Source organism: Alosa alosa, chromosome 13, assembly GCF_017589495.1.
Source record: "Alosa alosa isolate M-15738 ecotype Scorff River chromosome 13, AALO_Geno_1.1, whole genome shotgun sequence".
NCBI lineage: Eukaryota > Metazoa > Chordata > Actinopteri > Clupeiformes > Clupeidae > Alosa > Alosa alosa.
In genome coordinates this window covers 9,092,208-9,112,207 of record NC_063201.1, presented here as the reverse complement: position 1 = coordinate 9,112,207, position 20,000 = coordinate 9,092,208, and the positions used below count along the sequence as shown (strand labels likewise).

The 20,000-nt window shown below is 43.5% G+C and overlaps 1 protein-coding gene across 2 annotated transcripts in view; it reads left to right on the top strand.

Moving 5' to 3' along the window:
• The window catches only part of lars2 (leucyl-tRNA synthetase 2, mitochondrial), a 79,982-nt gene that overhangs the window by 34,112 nt on the left and 25,870 nt on the right, over positions 1-20,000 (top strand). For both annotated transcript variants that reach the window (XM_048260392.1, XM_048260393.1), the window contains 5 exons: positions 4,515-4,622; positions 9,393-9,552; positions 11,697-11,801; positions 12,524-12,639; positions 12,999-13,279. In XM_048260392.1, coding sequence (XP_048116349.1) covers positions 4,515-4,622; positions 9,393-9,552; positions 11,697-11,801; positions 12,524-12,639; positions 12,999-13,279 — 770 coding nt within the window. The remainder of the gene's footprint in view (positions 1-4,514; positions 4,623-9,392; positions 9,553-11,696; positions 11,802-12,523; positions 12,640-12,998; positions 13,280-20,000) is intronic.

Sequence of the window (20,000 nt, the reverse complement as noted above, 5' to 3'; positions counted from 1 at the left end):
TGAAATCCAAAGAAATCACAAACATACATTTATAGTCTATACATAATTCATATATGAATCAGATAGAAGAAAAATAGACCTGCCTGCAGATGTACAGTGCAAAGGCATGCAGCAAAGCACATTCACACACTCACATAAACAAACACACATACACAAACACACATACACACACTCACATACACAAACACACACTCTCACACAGACACGGTCAACACACCTACGGTAAATGTTGAGTTGTTGATCGGTTCTCACTGTTTCACACTTTTCACTCAAATCAGTTAAGTTTCACCGTGAAGTGAGAGTCGGGGAGAATCGGTGAATATGTCGCGCTCGATCCACGAGTGCTGTGCAGCACACTCACACACCGCGCGGTTAGTCTGGGGGTTCTTCAGAGCAAATAGAGACGGGGTTGCTGTGTCTTTCAGTGTTTCTTTGCCCCTTCCAGGCTTACAGTGGAGTTATCAGTGGAGATCATCGTCACCAAGCACAAGGGTGATGCAACAGCCTGGAAACACCCGTTTTCATGTGTCTGATTATTTGCATTTTTTGTCCTTTTGTTTCTTGTTTGTCTGTTTATGTGCGGGGATATCATGTACTTGGCAGATTAAAAGCTTTTTTGAAGACTTTCTCTGTTCTTGTAACTGTGGAATTATCTGTTCTGAATCATATGTCTGAACAGCCAACAATCGTATGAAATCTTTTTCTTGTAAAAATGTAAAAATGCTGTTCTAAATCACAGACCTAAATCACTGACCTCTCTGAAGGCAATGTGACATTAACTTGTGCATCACATCTACAAGAAAGATGCTTTGTATTGGCAAAGGGAGCCATTGGTGAGCAGTGCAACTGAACTGCCTCAACCCCAACATCTACTGTACTGCAGGCCTGGTCCTTTTATTAATCCTGCTCCTCAGCCACATGTTGTAAATTCATAAGGTGAATTAGGAAGCTAATTTAATTTCCCTCCTTGTTGGCCTGTTTGATGTCAACAATACTTCCAGGCCCAATGTCATTACTGTAATGTCGATACGACCGGAAATGAGAAAAGCCACATGGACACACAGATTGTATCAGGTCACTTGTAATAGACAGTCAATCAAGACAATCGGACTCTGTTCGGATATTAAGGCAAATTAATCTGGACCGACAGATTGAAGTTAGTCTTAATTGCTTTTCAAAAGTCCTGTTAAATCCATGTGTACTTCTCAGCTTCTCAAAGTTTGTGTAGTTCTCGTGGGTCTTGCAGTTGTGACCGCTTGGCTCTCGTTTGTGATGGTTCCCATAGGTCTCTTGGTTCCTGTGACTCTCGTAATTGTGATGGTTCCCATAGTTCTTATGGTTCTTGTGCTCCTTTTGTTGCTGCTGCATTTTAGTTGTGTAATTTTAATGTGCTGCTAGATTGGCGGTTCGTCCCCACACACACACACACACACACACACACACACACACACACACACACACACACGCGAAAGAGAAGCCATGCTGTGGGTGTAAGTCACCGCTGACGCAAAATGCAGAGCAGAATGTTGGACCAAGCTGCCTTGGAGGATGAATTTTAGATTTATTTTCTTCCTCTCCTTTTCTCCCTCACTCTCTTCTTCCTGCTCTCTTCTGTTCTTGCTCATTTCCTCCGGTTTTTTTTTCCCTTTTCATTTCTTTCTTTCTTTCTTTCTCTTCCGCTCTCTCACTTGCTCAGTCACTTTCTCCTCTTTGTTTCATTCTCTTCCTCCCTCACTTCTCTCTCTTTCCTCCCTCTGCTGTCATCCCCTTTTCCTAATGGTTTCCCAGGCTGCACCAGTGGCAGTTAGTTGGTACTGTAAAAGCTTTTGAGGGAGAGAGCAGACTGCTTTTCACAGCCCAGTCCTTTCACAGAGCAGAGGCCAGCTGTGGTGTGTGTGTGTTTGTGTGTGTATGTATGCGTGTGTGTGTGTGTATGTGTGTGTGTGTGTGCATGCGTGTGTGTGCATGTGTGTGTGCGTGTCTGTGTGTATGTGTGTGCCCGTGTGTGTGTGTATGTGTGTGCCAATGTGTGCACAGGAGTGTGTGTGTGTGTGTGTGTGTGTGTGCATGTAAGTGCTGGCCCTCATTATTATGCATAACTTCCTGTTGTGCAGCCCAGTCCACCTCTGCACACTATGGAAATCTCACTCCCTACCTGGGTCATGCTGCCCTCTAACTTTATTTGTGTGCTTGTTGCGTATGATCGTGTGTGGGTGTGTGTGTGTGTGCGTTTGCGTGTGCGTGCATGTGCATGACCATAGAGATGATTGACAGAGCAGTTGGCTAAATGTGCCAGGCTTGTCCACAGTACTGTCTGTCTGTGCTCTGGAGTTTAAATTGCTATGTGGGATTTTTCTTGTGTGTGTGTGTGTGGTCGTCAGGCTTGTGCAAAATTCCAGAACTGAATTGAAACTGGCTCTTAAATTCCAATTCAATTCTTGAATTTCACTTGCATTTTAATCGAGGTAGCAAACAGGAAGCAGAATTGCATTTCGAATTGTGCACATTCCTGGTGGTCGTGCAGTCTAATGACCTTTATGGCTGAAATGGGCAGCTGTTTGAAATGTGCCCTCTAGAGGTCCAGATGCTCATGAGTGTTCCTGGGTCCTCACTGTCATCAGTGGGATTAAAGTTACTCTTTTCCCTATGATTAGATTAGATTCAACTTTATTGTCATTGTGCAGAGTACAAGTACAAAACCAACGAAATGCAGTTTGTGTCTAACCAGAAGTGCCAAAAAGCAGAAAAGTGCACTGTGATGGGCAGGACAAGAAATATAGCGCCATGTAGACAGTAGTATGCAGAGGATTTACAGAAGGACGTTTAGAGAGCAATATAAATTAGACATAAATATGGGGGGAACAGTCTTTGATGGTGCTGCGCACCTTACGCAAGCATCGCTTGTCCTGGATGGCCTCGATGGAGGGGAGTGAGGAACTGGTGATGCGTTGGGCAGTCATACCCTCTGTAGTGCTTTTGGTCGTGGGCAGAGCAGTTGCCATACCAAACTGTGACACAGTTGGTGAGGATGCTCTCGATGGTGCAGTGGTAGATGTTCACCAGGATCTGGGGAGACTGGTGGACCTTCTTTAGCCTCCTCAGAAAGAAAAGATGCTGGTGATCCTTCTTGATCAGGGTAGAGGTGTTGAGGGGTCCAAGAGAGGTCCTCAGAGATGTCAACACCCAGGAACATGAAGCTGGTGACATGCTCCACCTCAGTCCTGTTAATGAGAATGGGGGTGTGTTTGCCAACTTTAGACTTCCTGAAGTCCACAATGAGCTTTCTGGTCTTTTTGGTGTTACGAGCCAGGTTGTTGTCAGTGCACCACGATGTTAGGTGCTGGACCTCCTCCCTGTAGGCCGTCTCATTGTTGTTTCTGATGAGACCAATCACCGTAGTGTCGTCTGCAAACTTGACAGTGGTGTTAGAGCCATGTACAGATGTACAGTCATAGGTGAAGAGGGAGTAGAGTAGTACCACATCCCTGTGGTACGCCGGTGTTCAGGGTGATGGTTGAGGAGGTGTAATTATCTTACCTAACAAACTGAGGTCTGTTGGTTAGAAAGTCCAGAATCCAGTTACAGAGGGAGGTATTGATGCCCAGTTCACTGAGTTTGGTCATCAGTTTAGAGGGGATGATGGTGTTGAATGCTGAACTAAAGTCAATGAACAGCATTCTCACATAGGTGTTGCTATTGTCAAGGTGGGATAGGGCAGAGTGAAGTGTAGAGATTGGGGGGGGGGGGGGGGGGTTGGAGTTAGTAGTTTTATAGTCTGTGATGGCCTGGATGCCTTGCCACATGCGTCGGGGGTCAGAGTTGTTCTTGAAATGATCCTCAATCCTTAGCTTGTGGTTGTGCTTGGCCTTCTTGATGCCCCTTTTCAGGTTAGTCCTGGATGAGCTATAGGCTTGAGCATCACCTGATCTGAATGTGATATCTTGGGCCTTCAGCAGTCAGAGTCTGACCTCACTGCTCATCCATGGTTTCTGATTAGGGAAAGTCGTAATCCGTTTGAGGGTGGTGACACTGTTGATGTTGGAGTTGATACAGTCCAAAATGGAGGCGGCATATGAATCAATGTCTGTGTAGGAGTCATGGGGGGCCTGAGTGGCAAACACTCATCAGTGGTATTAAAGTTACTGTTTAATTTTTAAACTCTTGTTTATGACACGTGTATGGATTTGTGTGTGTATGTTTTTGATTTTATGGGGTCGTCTTATGAGTGTGTGTGTGTGTGTGTGTGTGTGTGTGTGTGTGTGTGTGTGTGTGTTGCAGCAGCAGTTGTTGGTGATGCATTGGGACAGGGGACATCCAGTGTGATATTAATGTTCTGAATCATTACTGCTATTCTTACATGTAGAATATATGAATGCTTGCCCACACATTGATGTGGTTGTGTTTGTGTGTGTGTGTGTGTGTGTGTGTGTGTGTGTGTGTGTGTGTGTGCGCTGTGCGTGCGTGTGTGTGTGTATATGTGTGTGTGTGTGTGCGTGTGTGTGTGTGTGTTGCAGCCCCTCCTTGATGCTCTTGCGGAGCTTCCTGAGTGGTATGGCGTGAAGGGCATGCAGGCCAACTGGATTGGTGAATGTTCCGGCTGCTTCTTCCAGTTCCAGCTCAAGGTGAGCCCTCTCTTATATTCTCCTTACCTGTGTGTGTGTGTCTGTGTGTCTGTGTGTGTCTGGCATATTCTTTCTTTCTCTGTCTGTAAAGCAGTCTAAAGCAGACTGTCTGACTAGACCTTATTCTATAAAACCAAGCTGCTGAACATGTATTGACTCATACTTTCCCTCTCTTCTCTGTAGTCTTGGCCTCTCTCTCATCAGCACCCATTGAAAAGCGGTCGATAGCTGCTGTAAGCTCATTTAAATGCCAGTGCATTGTCTGGTATACACAGCTTTGCCTTGGAGTGCGAGCAATATGTTAGGATAGGCAGAATGTTATCAGTGCTTAAAAGAAATAGTATTTCTATTGTGCTAGTAGAAGATTATCATGTAGGCTTATTTTCTTATATTGATCATTTTGGTTGCTTGTCATACTGATCAATCTCCATCATCTGAACTACGATGCGACTGCAGAGGTAGAATTGTAGTTAAGGTGATTGTGACTTTATGGGAACAGTTTGTGGTGGGTTATCAGCTGTTAGCTGTCAGACGGTCAGCTGTTGTGACCACTGAGCGGCTGAGCTGCCCAATCGGTTGTAAAGATGGCGGTGCAAAGCTACAGTGACGTCATGAGAGACAAACGAATAAGATTGAGGTCTGGACTTTGACTCGGCCACTCCAGAAGATTCACCTTGTTATCTGTAAACCATTTCTGTGTAGTGTTCACTGTATGCTTCGGCTCATTGTCTTGCTGGAAAGTAAATATTCTCCCAAGTCATAGTTCTTTTGCAGACTGAATCAGATTGTCCTCCAGGATTGCCATATATTTTGCTGAATTAATTTTACTTTTACCTTTACAAGCCTTCCAGGACATGCTGTCAAGAAGTATCCCCACAGCATGATGCTACCACCACCATGCTTCAAATTAGGGATTGTGTGTTTTTTGTGATGCACAGTGTTTGGTGTCCGCCAAAACACAGCATCAAGTCTGATGGCCAAAAAGCTCAATTTGCCACTCACCTATGGTCAACTTTAGTCCAGATTTAATAAGAGATTTGCCACTCACCCATAGAACTTTGACTGGTGAAGAACCTTCCAGACACAAGTGTCTTTGTATTACTATACTATACAGTACACATTCACTACACTGCACTCCATTTTACTAATTGTGAGACTACTAGCACCTACTGGCTGGACTTCTGTTGATTTAGGTCAGTCACTTTAAGGGGGGGGGGGGGTTGAATATTTATGCAATCGCTTATTTTGCATTATATTATATATTTTTTAATTAATTAACATTACTTTGTAGAAATCTGCTTTCACCTTGAATTTAAAGAGGGTTTTTTTGTAAATTAGTGTAAAAAAAAAATCAGTAAAAAAGGTGAAATATCCAAGGGGTGTGAATACTTTTTATAGTCACTGTACACTAAGTGTTTGATTTGTACAAACTGTAATATGCATGCAAACTAATTGCAGTATAATTACATAGCCTATCAGACTTAATACAGATGTTTGTGTCTATAAACAAAATATTTATCAACATTTTTTAAGAGAAAATAAGACTGAATATTGAATATGTTGCTCATGATTTTCCCCATGTTGACTTTATAGCTGGTGCACTATTGGAGCTTACACTGGTTCAAATTCAAGTTGAAATGTCACTTCTGAAATGATGTCTTTAGTCAATGATGTGTGACCTAAAAAGAAACACTGCCAGTCTACAGGTTTAGTTGGTAATGATGCAATCATGATTTCATTCTGTAATTTACTCACTAAACCCTTTCATGACATCATGACATAACCTGCTACTGGCAGCTCCATGTCTTAAAAGCCTGTACGCATTATACTTAACAGATCATTTTTTTTCCATTTACACACTTGGATTTCGTTGTACATACTTGGAGGTGCATATTATACACTAGTGTGTAGTATACTGTAATAAATAGTTCACATTATGCACTAGTGTGTAGTATACTGTAATAAATAGTGCACATTATGCACTAGTGTGTAGTATACTGTAATAAATAGTGCACTCTATGCACTAGTGTGTAGTATACTGTAATAAATAGCTCACAGTATGCACTAGTGTGTAGTATACTGTAAAAAAATAGTGCACATTATGCACTAGTGTGTAGTATACTGTAATAAATAGGGTAGTAAGTAAGTAATTAAGTATTTATACTCTTTTGATCCTGTGAGGGCCGCAACAACAGCAGCGCTCGGGGAGCAGTGAGGGGTTAGGTGCCTTGCTCAAGGGCACTTCAGCCACTTCCTACTGGTCGGGGTTCGAACCGGCAACCCTCCGGTTACAAGTCCGAAGTGCTAACCAGTAGGCCACGGCTGCCCCTGTACATGGTTGTCTTGACAGCGCTGTTGTCAACTGTGGAGTCTTAAGAAATTAAGTATGTTGTCTGTGCAGAAGAGGCCAGGTGGCCTTTGGAAGGATGTCATTACAGTAGGGAGACTTAATGGATGGAGTTTAGGAGGCCGGCATAGAGCACGCTCAGACAAGCTGGGTGGCATATCACCCGAGTCGTAAATGAGACGAGAGGAGTAGGAGTAGGAGGAGAAAAGTGGCATAAAGTTGTAAATGAGGTCTCACTTTGAAGAGGAGAGAGAAAGCGAGAGAGAGTGAGAGAGAGAGCAAGAAAGAAAAGAGAGAGAGAGAGAAAGGGAGGAAACTAGCTCTCTGAGTTAGAGTGCCTCTAAGCTGGAGGGATAATGACTTCAGATTGACGAGGGACTAGAATACGTGCCATTAAAAGACACTCTCCACATGCCACCCACACAACCTCACACACTCGTTCACATACACACACATGCATACACACCAACACAACCACACACACACACACTCATACACACACACACACACATGCAAACACAACCACACACACACTCTTACACATACACAGACATGCATTCACACCCACACAAACCACACAAACTAATATACATGCACACACATGCATACACACCCACACACACACTCTTACACATACACACACATGCATACACACCCACACAACCTCACACACACTCCCTTACACACTCCCTTTTTCGGCTTCTCTCTCTCACCTAAACACACCTAAATGGCTGCTGCTTTTTCTTATTAAGATCCTAATCCTGTATCAGCACCATCATTAAATGTGGGGGAAGGGTGAAATTTTTGTGTGTGTGTGTGTGATTATCCTTCCGGGAGCCTTCAAAGGTCTTCATAAATCTTGTGCATTTGCTACGCACACTGGGTGATTAACTATGCTGGCAGTGGTGATTTTATAAACAGCTCTGAGAGCATCTTGCATGACCCTGACTGCGTCTGACTGTGGCCCAGATCTGAGCCTAATTCTTTGAACAGATGCAAACGTTTGCGGCCAACATGTTTTCTTTGAACTGTTACATTTCAACAATGTTGTGTAAATATTTAATGTCAATGGCAATCCTTCGCCCAGCTCCCCAGTATGTTTACGGAGAACTACCACCTCAGACTGTTTGTGGATATTCACAAACGTTCACAGCAAACTCAAAACAGAAAACTGTTTGCAAAGCGTTTGTGAAAGTTGACCTGTGTTTGCGAATTTGAATGCACCTCCGATCTCTTGTCTCCTGTACCTGCTGGAGTTTGTGGACATCCATAACACTGTCAAACATATTCTCAAGTAAAACAAATTGAAGTAGCATCGTGCATGCGATGATGTGTTTGAAGAGTGTGTGATAAGTGCTTTTGTGTGTTCTTCAGGGGCCTGTGATATCAAAAAGACTATTATGGGATTTGCTGACTGGCAATAGCCTCCAATTTGTACAATATTGCCTACTTGTTGCGTTTGACAGATGCCATTATTTCCTTTGGCACTCATTTAGTTGATGGGATATTTGAGAAATCCGACTATGCATTTATGTCGTGTCTTATTTCCTGAATGAATTTGTTTTTAATTGTTCCAATGGATAAATTCATATTGTTTTGAACTCACGCCCAACCATTCAATTTCCCTGTATATAAGGGAATGATTATGTCGCATAGAATCTCATAAAAGGGTATTCTTATGTTAAGGAAACTTGTAAGTGATATACATTGAATCCGTAGCCTCAATACCATTGTGTGATACCCATCAGTAACACCACAGTTATGAGAAGAACCCCACTTTCTCCAAAAAAATGTTAATACATTAAAAAGCTCTTAAAAATTCAAAAGTTTGTAATACTGACAAGATTTTACAGTTTCATTTAAACGCTTGCAAGTCTGTGAGCCACTTAGAAGATTTGTGCGCAAGGAAAACATCCCCCACAACTGACTGGAAACTCCTCACAGCAAATGCACAGCTCAATCAGCAATTTGAGAACCACTGGTAAGCCGTGAATGTGCTGGGTTGCATAAGATAGGTGCATTTACTAGTCACTTGCCCTTTCACACATGGATTGGCAATCAAAGCTACACTCACAAATCAAACTCATCTGTTAAGCGATCCAAAGGGTTTTCCCCATCCCTAGACAAGCACCTAGATATCTCCTCTCCAATTACGTCTGTAAATTCTACCGTATCGCCTTCAGCTGGTTGAGTTGCTTGGTAGAGGTTAAGTATTTTTTTTTTTACAATTTTGCAATGTAGTGTAAAATGAATGTTGGAATTTTAAATGTAATTAACACTTAGATTTACCCACACTTTGTGTGCGTCTGTGTGTGTTTTTGTGTGTGTCTGGATGTGTCTGTGTGTGTGTGTGTGTGTGTGTGTGTGTGTGTGTGTGCATGTTTTTGTGCTTGTGCCTGACGTCCTGCTGTGTGTTCCTCCAGCTGGATGGAGAGGAGACAGGGGAGACTCTGGAGGCCTACACCCCAGCACCAGAGGGCGTGTTTGGGGCAGCCTACGTCTCCATCCTCCCCTCTCACCGGCTGCTCCATGGGTCCAGCCGCCTGAAGACTGCACTTAGCAGAGCACAACAGCATGGGAGGGGTGAGGAGACCGATGCACACACACACACACACACACACACACACACACACACACACACACACACACATATACGGTACATAGATACACAAACAAATGCACACACATGAATTCACATACACATATACGCTCACTGTTATACACACACATATGAAAAAGCACACACATGCATGCATGCGCTTATAAAAGAATCTAGGAGCTGGGTTGGTGGCTGGAGGGGGGATTGATCCCAAAGCGCAATGCCAGGAATGCACAGTAGTTTAGTAAACATGGGCATAGACTGTATCCCTGGAGACTGTGTGTGTGTGTGTGTGTGTGTGTGTGTGTGTGTGTGTGTGTGTGTGTGTGTGTGTGTGTGTGTGTGTGTGTGTGTGTGTGTGTGTGTGTGTGTGTGTGTGCAGCCTCTAGGCCAGGGGTGGGCAACTAACCAAGGGGCCACATGACAAACTGGGACTGTTGAGGAGGGCCGGACCCAAAATACCAAACTCAAGTCTGAACTCAATTCTGTTCAATTCTATTCTGTTCTTGTATAACATTAAGTAAATCATATGGTTTTGTTTACTAGTCGTAAGAACAGATGAAAATTTGAGAGAGACAAAGGAAAAACAGCAATATTTAATCTATGTCCAGTATTTAATCCTCATTCTAAAATTTGTTGACATTGACATTTTTTTTTTCAGTTTTCAAAGACTGATATAAAAAAGTACTACAATATCTATATAATTAGGCTACTGTAGGTCATGAAAATGTGAAGGAGTCAGTACAACCGATAGGCCTGTGCCACCATTTCATCAACACTCAGCAATATTTCATCATTAAATCATTACCATCATTAAATTAACTCTATGCAGAATTAGACTACTTAAAATGTGGAGCAGACAATAGTAGGCTGTCATTAGTTAATCAACATGCACAAAGAAAACTATTTTAAAAATGTAGGCTATGTTTTTGCTTTAACTTTTATGCACATAACTGTGATTGGTCAACTTCGCTCTGTGTGTTCAGCCCGGCTGCTTCAAGCAACCTGTGGGTAGTAGCATCATACTAGTTAAGCTAACATAAGCTTTGCAAATAAACTCAGACATATTTTGGTTACAATTACGGGTTATCTGATTGTAAACTGTCTATCTGCCAGTAATGTTTTGAAATGAACACTTCAGACGCCAACGCGAGCAGCAGTAGGAGTTTGTTCTAACAACCTTGGCGGTGGTGAGCGACGCGAGACATAAGAGACACAAAACTTTGAAAGGTTTACGCCCGGCGTAAAAGGCAACTGCATTGTGTCGACGCAGAAGCATAAATTCTATTCACCAGTACATCAGTGAGGGTGTTTACGTCGTATGCATCCACGCACAAATGTATGGGCGCACAAATAGCAGTCGCCTAAAAAAAAAACAACGATATTGATTTGCATGCATTATCTCTATGCTAGGCTCTTGACTATTGTTCTTTCATGGACCTTACGCGGGCCGGTCAGGGAAAGCCCACGGGCCGGATGTGGCCCGCGGGCCGTATGTTGCCCATGTATGCTCTAGGTTCTCTTTTTGCATCATTTACATGCCGTAATACACTACAGTGAGTTCAGGCCTGACTAGACTTCCCAGATCTTAAGGCCCATAGGGTTTGAAGCAGCAGACTCTGCTGCAGGGTGGACAGTAGATGCATCATACAGTGTGTAAGTGTGTACAGTGTGTAAGTGTGTAAAGTGTGGAAGTGTATACAGTGTGTAAGTGTGTACAATGTGTAAGTGTGTACAGTGTGTACAATCAACACAGTGTCTAAACGCATGACTGGAACATGGTGGAATAGTACTAAAGCTTTCCATGCATATTTGTGTGCATATTTGGCGAATTATATATTGTATAGGGGTGTGTGTGTGTGCGTGCGTGCGTGCGTGTGTGTGTGTGTGTGTGTGTGTGTTAGGATGGTGAGTATATAGGTGAGATGCGTTAATTGGGAATCCCATTAGAGGTATTTGCTCTCTCTCCCTCTACCCTGTCTCCTCTCTTTATCTCTCTCTCTCTCCCCCTCCCTCTCTTTCTTTCACTACAGCTGTAATTGCTAATAAGGACCCAGGAGAGCAGCGTCCAGATCCATGCCTGCTAAAAACGATTATGAACTCTTGACGATTGACCTCTCTGTTGCAGATTGCCTAACTGAGGTCACAGCGCGAAGCGTGTTCACTGGCCGAGAAGTTCCCGTGGTCATATCAGCCCAAGCAGAATTCCAGGGTCACCTGGATGCAGTGATAGGTGTGTTTCAGGAATCTTTGGTTCAGTTTAGTTTGTTCTATAACCCCACAGACCAAGTTGACTGAGTTTTAATCTACGAATGTGAATCCACCACAAGCATCTGTCGGATATCATCAAGCGAGACCAAAGGTCCTGGGCTGCTGGCCCACAGTATAGACCCTTTCAAGAGAGTTCCATTATCAGCATCATAGTTGGCCCCACAAGGCTTCCGTTTTAACATTCCATATGTTATCTTAATGCAGAGGAGGAACCAAATAGATTGGGAACCAAATAGAATGTTCAAGCATTGTTTTTGTTTTTATTGTTGAAAGCATAGACTGTATATATAGTCTATGGTTGAAAGGGTCTATAAACAGGGCTATTCCTAAGGCTCTCTTTACCATGTGCCACATGCAGTATGTAATATAACCTTGTATTGTATAACCTAACCTAGTTTCTACGACATTGTGTTTACATGATTTATCGACTTCACATGTGTATGATGAGTCCCTCCCTCAGGGAGGGGGGTCAAACAGGTGCACAAACAGGTGCTGGTGCTTGTTTCTCTCTTCATAGGATGCTCCCTTGGGGGGGTGGGTGTAGGGAACACTTGGTCCCTTGACAACCAGAGTAACGCAACACACACACACACACACACACACACACACACACACACACACACACACATTTGTACAAACAGACAGTGTGTGTGTTTAATGTTTTCCCTCCGTTCTCTTTGGTAGGTATTCCAGACCTCAATAAGGAGGACGCCGTGGTGGCGAGTGTGCTGTCTCTGCAGTGGCCCTCCGTACTGCAGACTCAGGAGGACCAATCTCAGACACTTCTCAACTCTGCAGAGGTCCGATCACATGCACTTCAACACACACACACACACACACACACACACACACACACACACACACACACAGACACACACACACACGCACTCTCTAGCACACTCTCTAACACACCTACAGCATATTTTACAGCCCAGCCATTGGCATTACCTGAACACATCTTTTACAACATTTTTCTTATATTGCTCAAAGTTAAGTGGGTGAACAGATATCAAGACTATTACTGGCCTTGGGAAATCATGGAGCAGTTACCTCTAGGCCAGTTAGAGCAATTATATACTGGGGTGAGACTGCTCTATAGGAGTTAAGAAAAGATATGGGAGAGGCTGACAAATGTTTCCTGTTCACTATCTCTGTTTAGTTCACAGGCCTCAGCAGGGAGGAGGCTTTTGACTCCATTACCCAGAAAGCCAGGGAGATGAAAGCAGGTGGTCACCTGACCAGCTCCAAACTCCGTGATTGGCTGATATCGCGGCAGCGTTACTGGGGCACACCCATTCCTGTCATCCACTGCGGCTCGTGCGGCCCGGTCGCCGTGCCAGAGGAGGAGCTTCCCGTCACTTTGCCCAAAGTCGCCCTCACCGGGAAAGGGGCGTCACCCTTGCAGTCCGCCCAGGAGTGGATCCGCTGCACCTGCCCCAGGTGAGACACCCTACTGCGGGCCGCTCAATGGTGTTTTACGCCCCAGACATTGTCTTCCAGGCAGCGCTGCCACCGCTGACTTAAAGGCACCTAATCCTAATCCTAACCCCAACCCTAACCCTAACATTAACCCATGCCTAACCCTTCCATGCAGCGCTGCCTCGAAGACAACGTTGGGGGCATAAAACACCAAGAAGCCTGTGGGCCTTCTCTAGACCACAGCCTACTGGCTCCCACTCCATTACGGAGTGAACTCCGTTTCGTTGTGGCATTCCCAGCTACCGAGGGCACTCTCATGAAGGGGTCGGGTTTGATACCACACCGAACTTTGGGATGCCCTCAATGGGACATTGACGTCAGAGTCGTTTTCATTGAAATAACGAACACAGTTAGCATTAGCCTGGCTAGCGCCACCACTTCTCAATGAGACGTGGTCTGGGAACTAAACGTTAATTTTCTCGTATTTGAAAAAAATGCCCAGATCCGCGGATGTCTATTGTCTGTGCATAGCTCATCATTGTCTTGCTTTCCCCTTGTTCGGATGTCTATCAAATTTGCTCTGTGCATAGCTCATCAGGCAGCATGGGAACACCCAGGCTAAGTTAGCATTAAAAAACAGCATAAAATATATGTTTTGGAGACCCTGGAAAATATAGGATGTCTTCCCTCTTTCCTCCTTTCATCATTACAGTATGTGTGTGAAGCTGCGTTTCATGTTTTATTTACATTAACTTTTAAATGTGCTGTCATATGTAGGTCCACACATGTTTATATTGTCCACACATGTTTATAAGGTCCACTTCTTAACGATCTTTCACATTTTACTGCTTATGATGTTAATATCAGTTTGTGATTTGAGTGTGTGAAAGCGTGTGAAACAGCCAGGGCAGGTTCTGGTCTATTTTTTTTTGGTAATCCGGTCTGTGTGTGTGGGTGTCCTCTCAAAATGTACCTGTCCGATTCCCTTCCAAGGTAGAAGGTCACCGTATCTCACTCCTATATGACGGTTCCACGCCATGATTCAGAAGCGGGATGCTTTTGCCCACTTTCTTTACTGACCAATTAAATTGTCTGCACTGCAGTGATCAGACTACTCCTGTTGGGTCTGGATCTGGTAGTTGTTCTTGTTTTTGGTTTTGGTTCTGGTAGTGGTGCTGTCTCTGGCTCTGGTAGTGGTTCTTGTTTTGGTTCTGGTAGTGGTTCTTGTTTTGGTTGTGCTAGTGGTTCTTGTTTTCAGATCTGGTTCTGGTAGTGGTTCTTGTTTAAGCTTTGTTAATGGCTGTGGTAGTGGTTCTGTGTCTGTTCATGGTTGTGGTTCTATTGTTGTTTCTGGTAGTGGTTCTGGTGTTGGTTCTGTGGCCGGTGTAATGGCCCTCTGCATCAGACAGCCCTGCAGACAGCTCATCCCTGGAGGCAGTGGTGGGGATCTGAGGATAATGAAGTCTGTCCAGCCTCCTCTGAAAAATGAGAGACACACACACACAGAGAGAAAGAGAAAGAGAGAGAGAGAAAGAGACAAGCACACACACACACACACACACACACACATACACACACACACACGCACACACACACATACACACATATACACATACAGAGAGAGAGACACAATCTCACACACACACACACACGCACACTTTGCTGCTGGGCTGTGGGAGTATAAATAGACCTGTGGCTCTCTGAGCATGACATGCAGTTATATAAGAATTAAGTCACTGAAAAACCACCATGATTTGTGGAACTCATAATATGAAACTGCCTCTCTTTTGCCATCCTTCTAGCTTTTAATTATTTCTCCCTCCATCTCTACACCTCCTCTCTTACTCCCTCCATCTCTCTATACCTCCACTCCTACTTCCTCCATCTCTGTACACATTTTCTCTTAGTCCCTTCACCTCTCTACACCTCCTCTCCTACTCCCTCACTTCTTCCCTTTCCTTTTTGTTCTCACTACCTTTTCCCCATCTTTTAACTATCTTCCTCTCCCATCCTCTCTGTCCCTCTCACCCTTTCTGTCTGGCGTTCTTCCCCCTTTCTCTTCCCCTCTTTCTCTCTCTCTCTGTCTACCCCTCTCTCTCTATCTTTCTTTCTCTTTCTTTCTCCCTTTCTCTCTCTCTTTCTCCCCCTCTCTCTCTTTCTCCCTCTCTCTGTCTCTCTCTTTCTCCCTCCCTCTCCTCTCTCTCTCTCTCTCTCTCTCTCTCTCTCTCCCTCCCTCTCTCTGGCCTCCTGTTGTTCTGCTGTGCTGCTGGAGTGTGTAATTGGCAGATCCTGAGGATCATTGAGGATGTCTGATGCTCTTGATTGTGTTAAGCACCCTACTCTCCAAGTCTGGTATGTGTCTCGATCGCTTCCTCCTCCTCCTCCTCCTCTTCATCATCATCATCGTCATTGTGAGAAACCACTATATTAATCAGTCCCCTACACACACAAACACACACAGAAACACATTGATATTCACACACACACACACACACACACACACACACACACACACACACTCCCACACACTCACACTCACAGCTGGTGTTTTATCAGGACATTTCATACAGCCTTCATCCAGTGCTTTACCGGCTCTAGGTGTAGTTTAAGTTTAAAGCATTCAAACAAAATGGCCTATAAATAGCAACAACATCTGAAGAAACAGCCAGTTTTACGTTGATGCTGTGTGTTGTCCAGTTATCCGCTAAAGTTAGCATGCTAACCAACCAGTCCTTATATATATACTCTTTTGATTCCCTCACAGGATCAAAAGAGTATATATACTTATACTCCTGGATTCTCTCTTGTAGTTTACACATACATTAATTTGGCAGACACTTTTATCCAAGGCCACTTACAGCAATAGAGTAGCATTTAAGCTACAGAGCTACAGCAATAGAGTAGCATTTAAGCTACAGAGATACAGAGCTACATCAGTAGAGTAGCATTTAAGCTACAGAGATACAGAGCTACAGCAATAGAGTAGCATTTAGGCTACAGTGCAGAGGACACCATAGCTAGGAATTACCACGGCCTCTGTCATTACTAGTAGTAATACCACTCAGTAGCTCTAACTAGTGGCCTAGTAGGTGCATCTAACACAATGGAAGGGAATGGAAGAGTGCTCTCATGAACAGAATTACAGAATTCTATACAAAGCTCCTTGAAGGGATTTGTGAGGAAAGGAAAGGAAAGGAAAGTCCAAAGCTTTTTGTGTTGCAGCACCAAAACAAGGACACCACAAGGACACCACAAGGACACCACACTTCAGTGTCCCCATGCTTTCCATGTTTAGTTGTTTTCTTTTGAAATTATGAGATGGATCTGTCTCTCTCTCTGACGTGCTCTGTAAAACTCCCTTTTCACCTACCCAGAGATCTGTGGTGATCCAACATATCTGTCGTCAATCTCAGCCAGAGATTGTCGCCCTGTAACTCATTCAGCGCCATTCAAATAACAAAACGACTGGAGAGAGAGAGAGAGAGAGAGAGAGAATGTAAAAGAAAATGAAAGAGAGAAAAGCTGCTCATCTGTTTAGCTGTCTTTGATACTCTCTAGCTGCTACTACACACACACACATTCAGCCATATTCAAAGTCACATTCATGTTTTGTATTTTGTGCTTATGCTGTATAGTCAGACGCACACTCACACATAAACACACAGTTTGACATAATTATAGTGTTACACACACTATCATATAGATAGATAGATAGATAGATAGATAGATAGATAGATCGATAGATAGGCAAAGATCAAGGCTTTAAACCGGTTCATGAAACGAAAACCAGAAACTTTTGCCATTTTGCTAGGAACAGAAACGAAACCAGAAACTTTATGATTATTTTATGTTCGGAACAGAAAGCGATTTTTAAAATAGTGGTAACCGGTTAATACCGGTTCTTTTTTTGTTCCTGGGAAAGTTTTGTGTCTTCAGTGAAATGGTGAGGGTCACCACCTGTCATTCAATGAATGCATGGAGAGTGCAGACAGACAGAGCTTGACCCTAGCAGGCAATCAAAAGGCCTACTAAGTCTCCAAATCTCAACAGCTTTAATTTATTTGGATAAACATAATAGTTCTCATTTTGGCATTTAGACAATGGGAAGGCATCCAAGAATCCAATATTACAGTACCCACCAAAAATATACTTTTTTTGTTTGACCAGGAAACTATTTAGGCTAAAGGCTATATGAAGAATCTGGTGCAGCTTGTATAAAGCAGAGGCCTAGTGTTTGTTTGCTGTAGGATAGAGTCTAAAAGACAATATTGTGACTATTAATAGCCATTTTGAAAGCATACGTATATTTTTTTCCGACAGCTGACATGGAACGTTATTAACCGGTTCTGGAACAATATTTTTTTGTTCTAACCGGTTCGGGAACGTCAATTTTAGGGTGGGAACCAAAACCGGAAACGTTAAAATACTGTTTCTGTTCAGAACGAACCAATTGACCAAAATATTTGGTTCAAAGCCCTGAGATAGATAGATAGATAGATAGATAGATAGATACTTTATTGATCCACGATCACTTTCAGACCAGAGCACTATCAGCCCCTGACCCTGACGTCCAGTAGCAGTCCCATAGATTGCAGGAGTGGTGCGATGACCCTGACATACAGTAGCAGTCCTATAGATTGCAGGCGCTGTGACACAAACCTTCCCTCCTACTGCTGCTCAGTAAAGAAAATGCACAAAAATTCCAGCATCTGGATCCTGACGCAGATCTGTGGCATCATGTTGACGGGAGCGAGATATGGAGACCCACGGAATTCCTCACCGACCTACACTCACACACTCACACACTCACACACTCCCTCCCTCAGTCACATGTGCGTGTGTAGTATGTCTCTGAACCTAAGTGTGTGCATGTTTCCCTCTGCTTTGCCTAACAGTTTTTCTGAGCTCATCTTTTTTCGGCAGACAGACTCTCTGTAGAGGCCAGGCGAGTGTAGTAGGCCAGACTTCCTGTCCAGGCGAGCGTAGTAGTCCAGACTTCCTGTCCAGCTCTCTTGACATGTGGAGCAGTTGCACAGCCACTCTGTGATGTGGCAGTTAAGTTTTCCACACTTGTCCTTATCTCCCACAGCTGCATTTTCATTTTTACCCCTCAGCTTATAAAATAGCGTGTGGCTTTGAAAGAATTTACCTGCTACACCTTAGGCCTGTTGCTAGGCAACCTCAAAGCACTGTCTCATAACTATGATTTGTTGGGCTGGCTGTGGATGATTGACACATACGGGTGGCCAGTTTGTCTGCCTGGGGAGTGGTATGTACTTAGAGGAGATTTAGGTGGGGGTGCTGTGGGTTGAGGGGACATAATAAAGAAGCCCTACCCATAATGCTCCTCTAACCTTGGTCCATGGTGCCGTTGTACTGTTACACTGCATTTATTTTGAGACGTCTCATCCTAAAAACAAGCAAATTTGTCGGCCAGTGCGTTGAGTAAATTTGGCTTGATAAGACTCCTTAAAATAAGTCAAAGTCTTATTTAATTAAGTCAAAATGATCTTACAAGAGAGCGCTAGATAACTCTTGTCATACTAAAAACAATACCACATAGAAAAAGACAAATTACTGAAAGACAGATTAGCGTTCCAATTCATTAAAAATTGCAGATGCATTCTACTCAGGATACAGCAAACTGGACACTGCCATGTTGTCTGTGGGTCATAAGCTGTATGTCTTAAATGAGTGGTCTATCACTGGAGCTGCACCCGTCACAAATAATAGATAAAAACTGATTTTTGTCCCATCAACATCTCTGATCCATTCGGTCATCAGTTTTAGGTCAGTTTATTTGGTTCATGTTATATGGTACAAACATAGGAGCAGTCTTCCCCTCACCTCTCCTCTTCCCCTCACCTCTCCTCTTCCCCTCACCTCCCCTTTTCCCCTCACCTCCACTCTCCTCCTCTTCCCCTCTCCTCTCGCACAATCTGGACATTTTATCATAACTCGGTTGCTGCTTTGGGTCGAATCAGTGACGCATGCACGTCAGGTCAAAACCAGGCCATTTTCGTGGGTCTATCACTAGGTGGCAGTCTCGCCAGGTCTCGCTGATCACTTCCTGGAAAGTTTACACAAGTAAGTAACAGGCAACACTTCATATTTCATGAAAAGGCGTTATATCTCCATTTCTAGAAAAAACAGTGATTTTGATGAAAACTAGCCACTGTTTAGCTTGGGATTTCTCAGGAACAGAAGTGTAGAAATACACGGTTTGCACCCACCGAGAGCTTAAAGTCTCACCTTTTAATCGAGCCATTGTATGTGTTCATAGCTATAACACAGGATATGCTGTGGCTGTACAAAAATCATCAACAATGGTCTAGATTGCTGGCACTCTAGGACAAAGCTCCCCAAAACAGCTTGGCATTCAATGAGTTAAAGGGCCATCAAAAATATAAAAATGTAAAAAAAAAAAAAAAAAAGTAACTTGTTACTTGAGTAATTTATTAACAAAGTACTTTTTTACTTTTACTTGAATGGATTTTTCAGATGGTAATATTTAATTTTTGAAGGGAGTAATTGTACTTTTACTTGAGTATAGATTTTCAGTACTCTACCCACCCCTGGTCTATAGTCTATCTCTACAGTCTATGTGTCTGTCTCTATGTGTCTATAGTCTATCTCTAGTCTATGTGTCTGTCTCTGTGTGTCTATAGTCTATCTCTAGTCTATGTGTCTGTCTCTGTGTGTCTATAGTCTATCTCTAGTCTATGCGTCTGTCTCTGTGTGT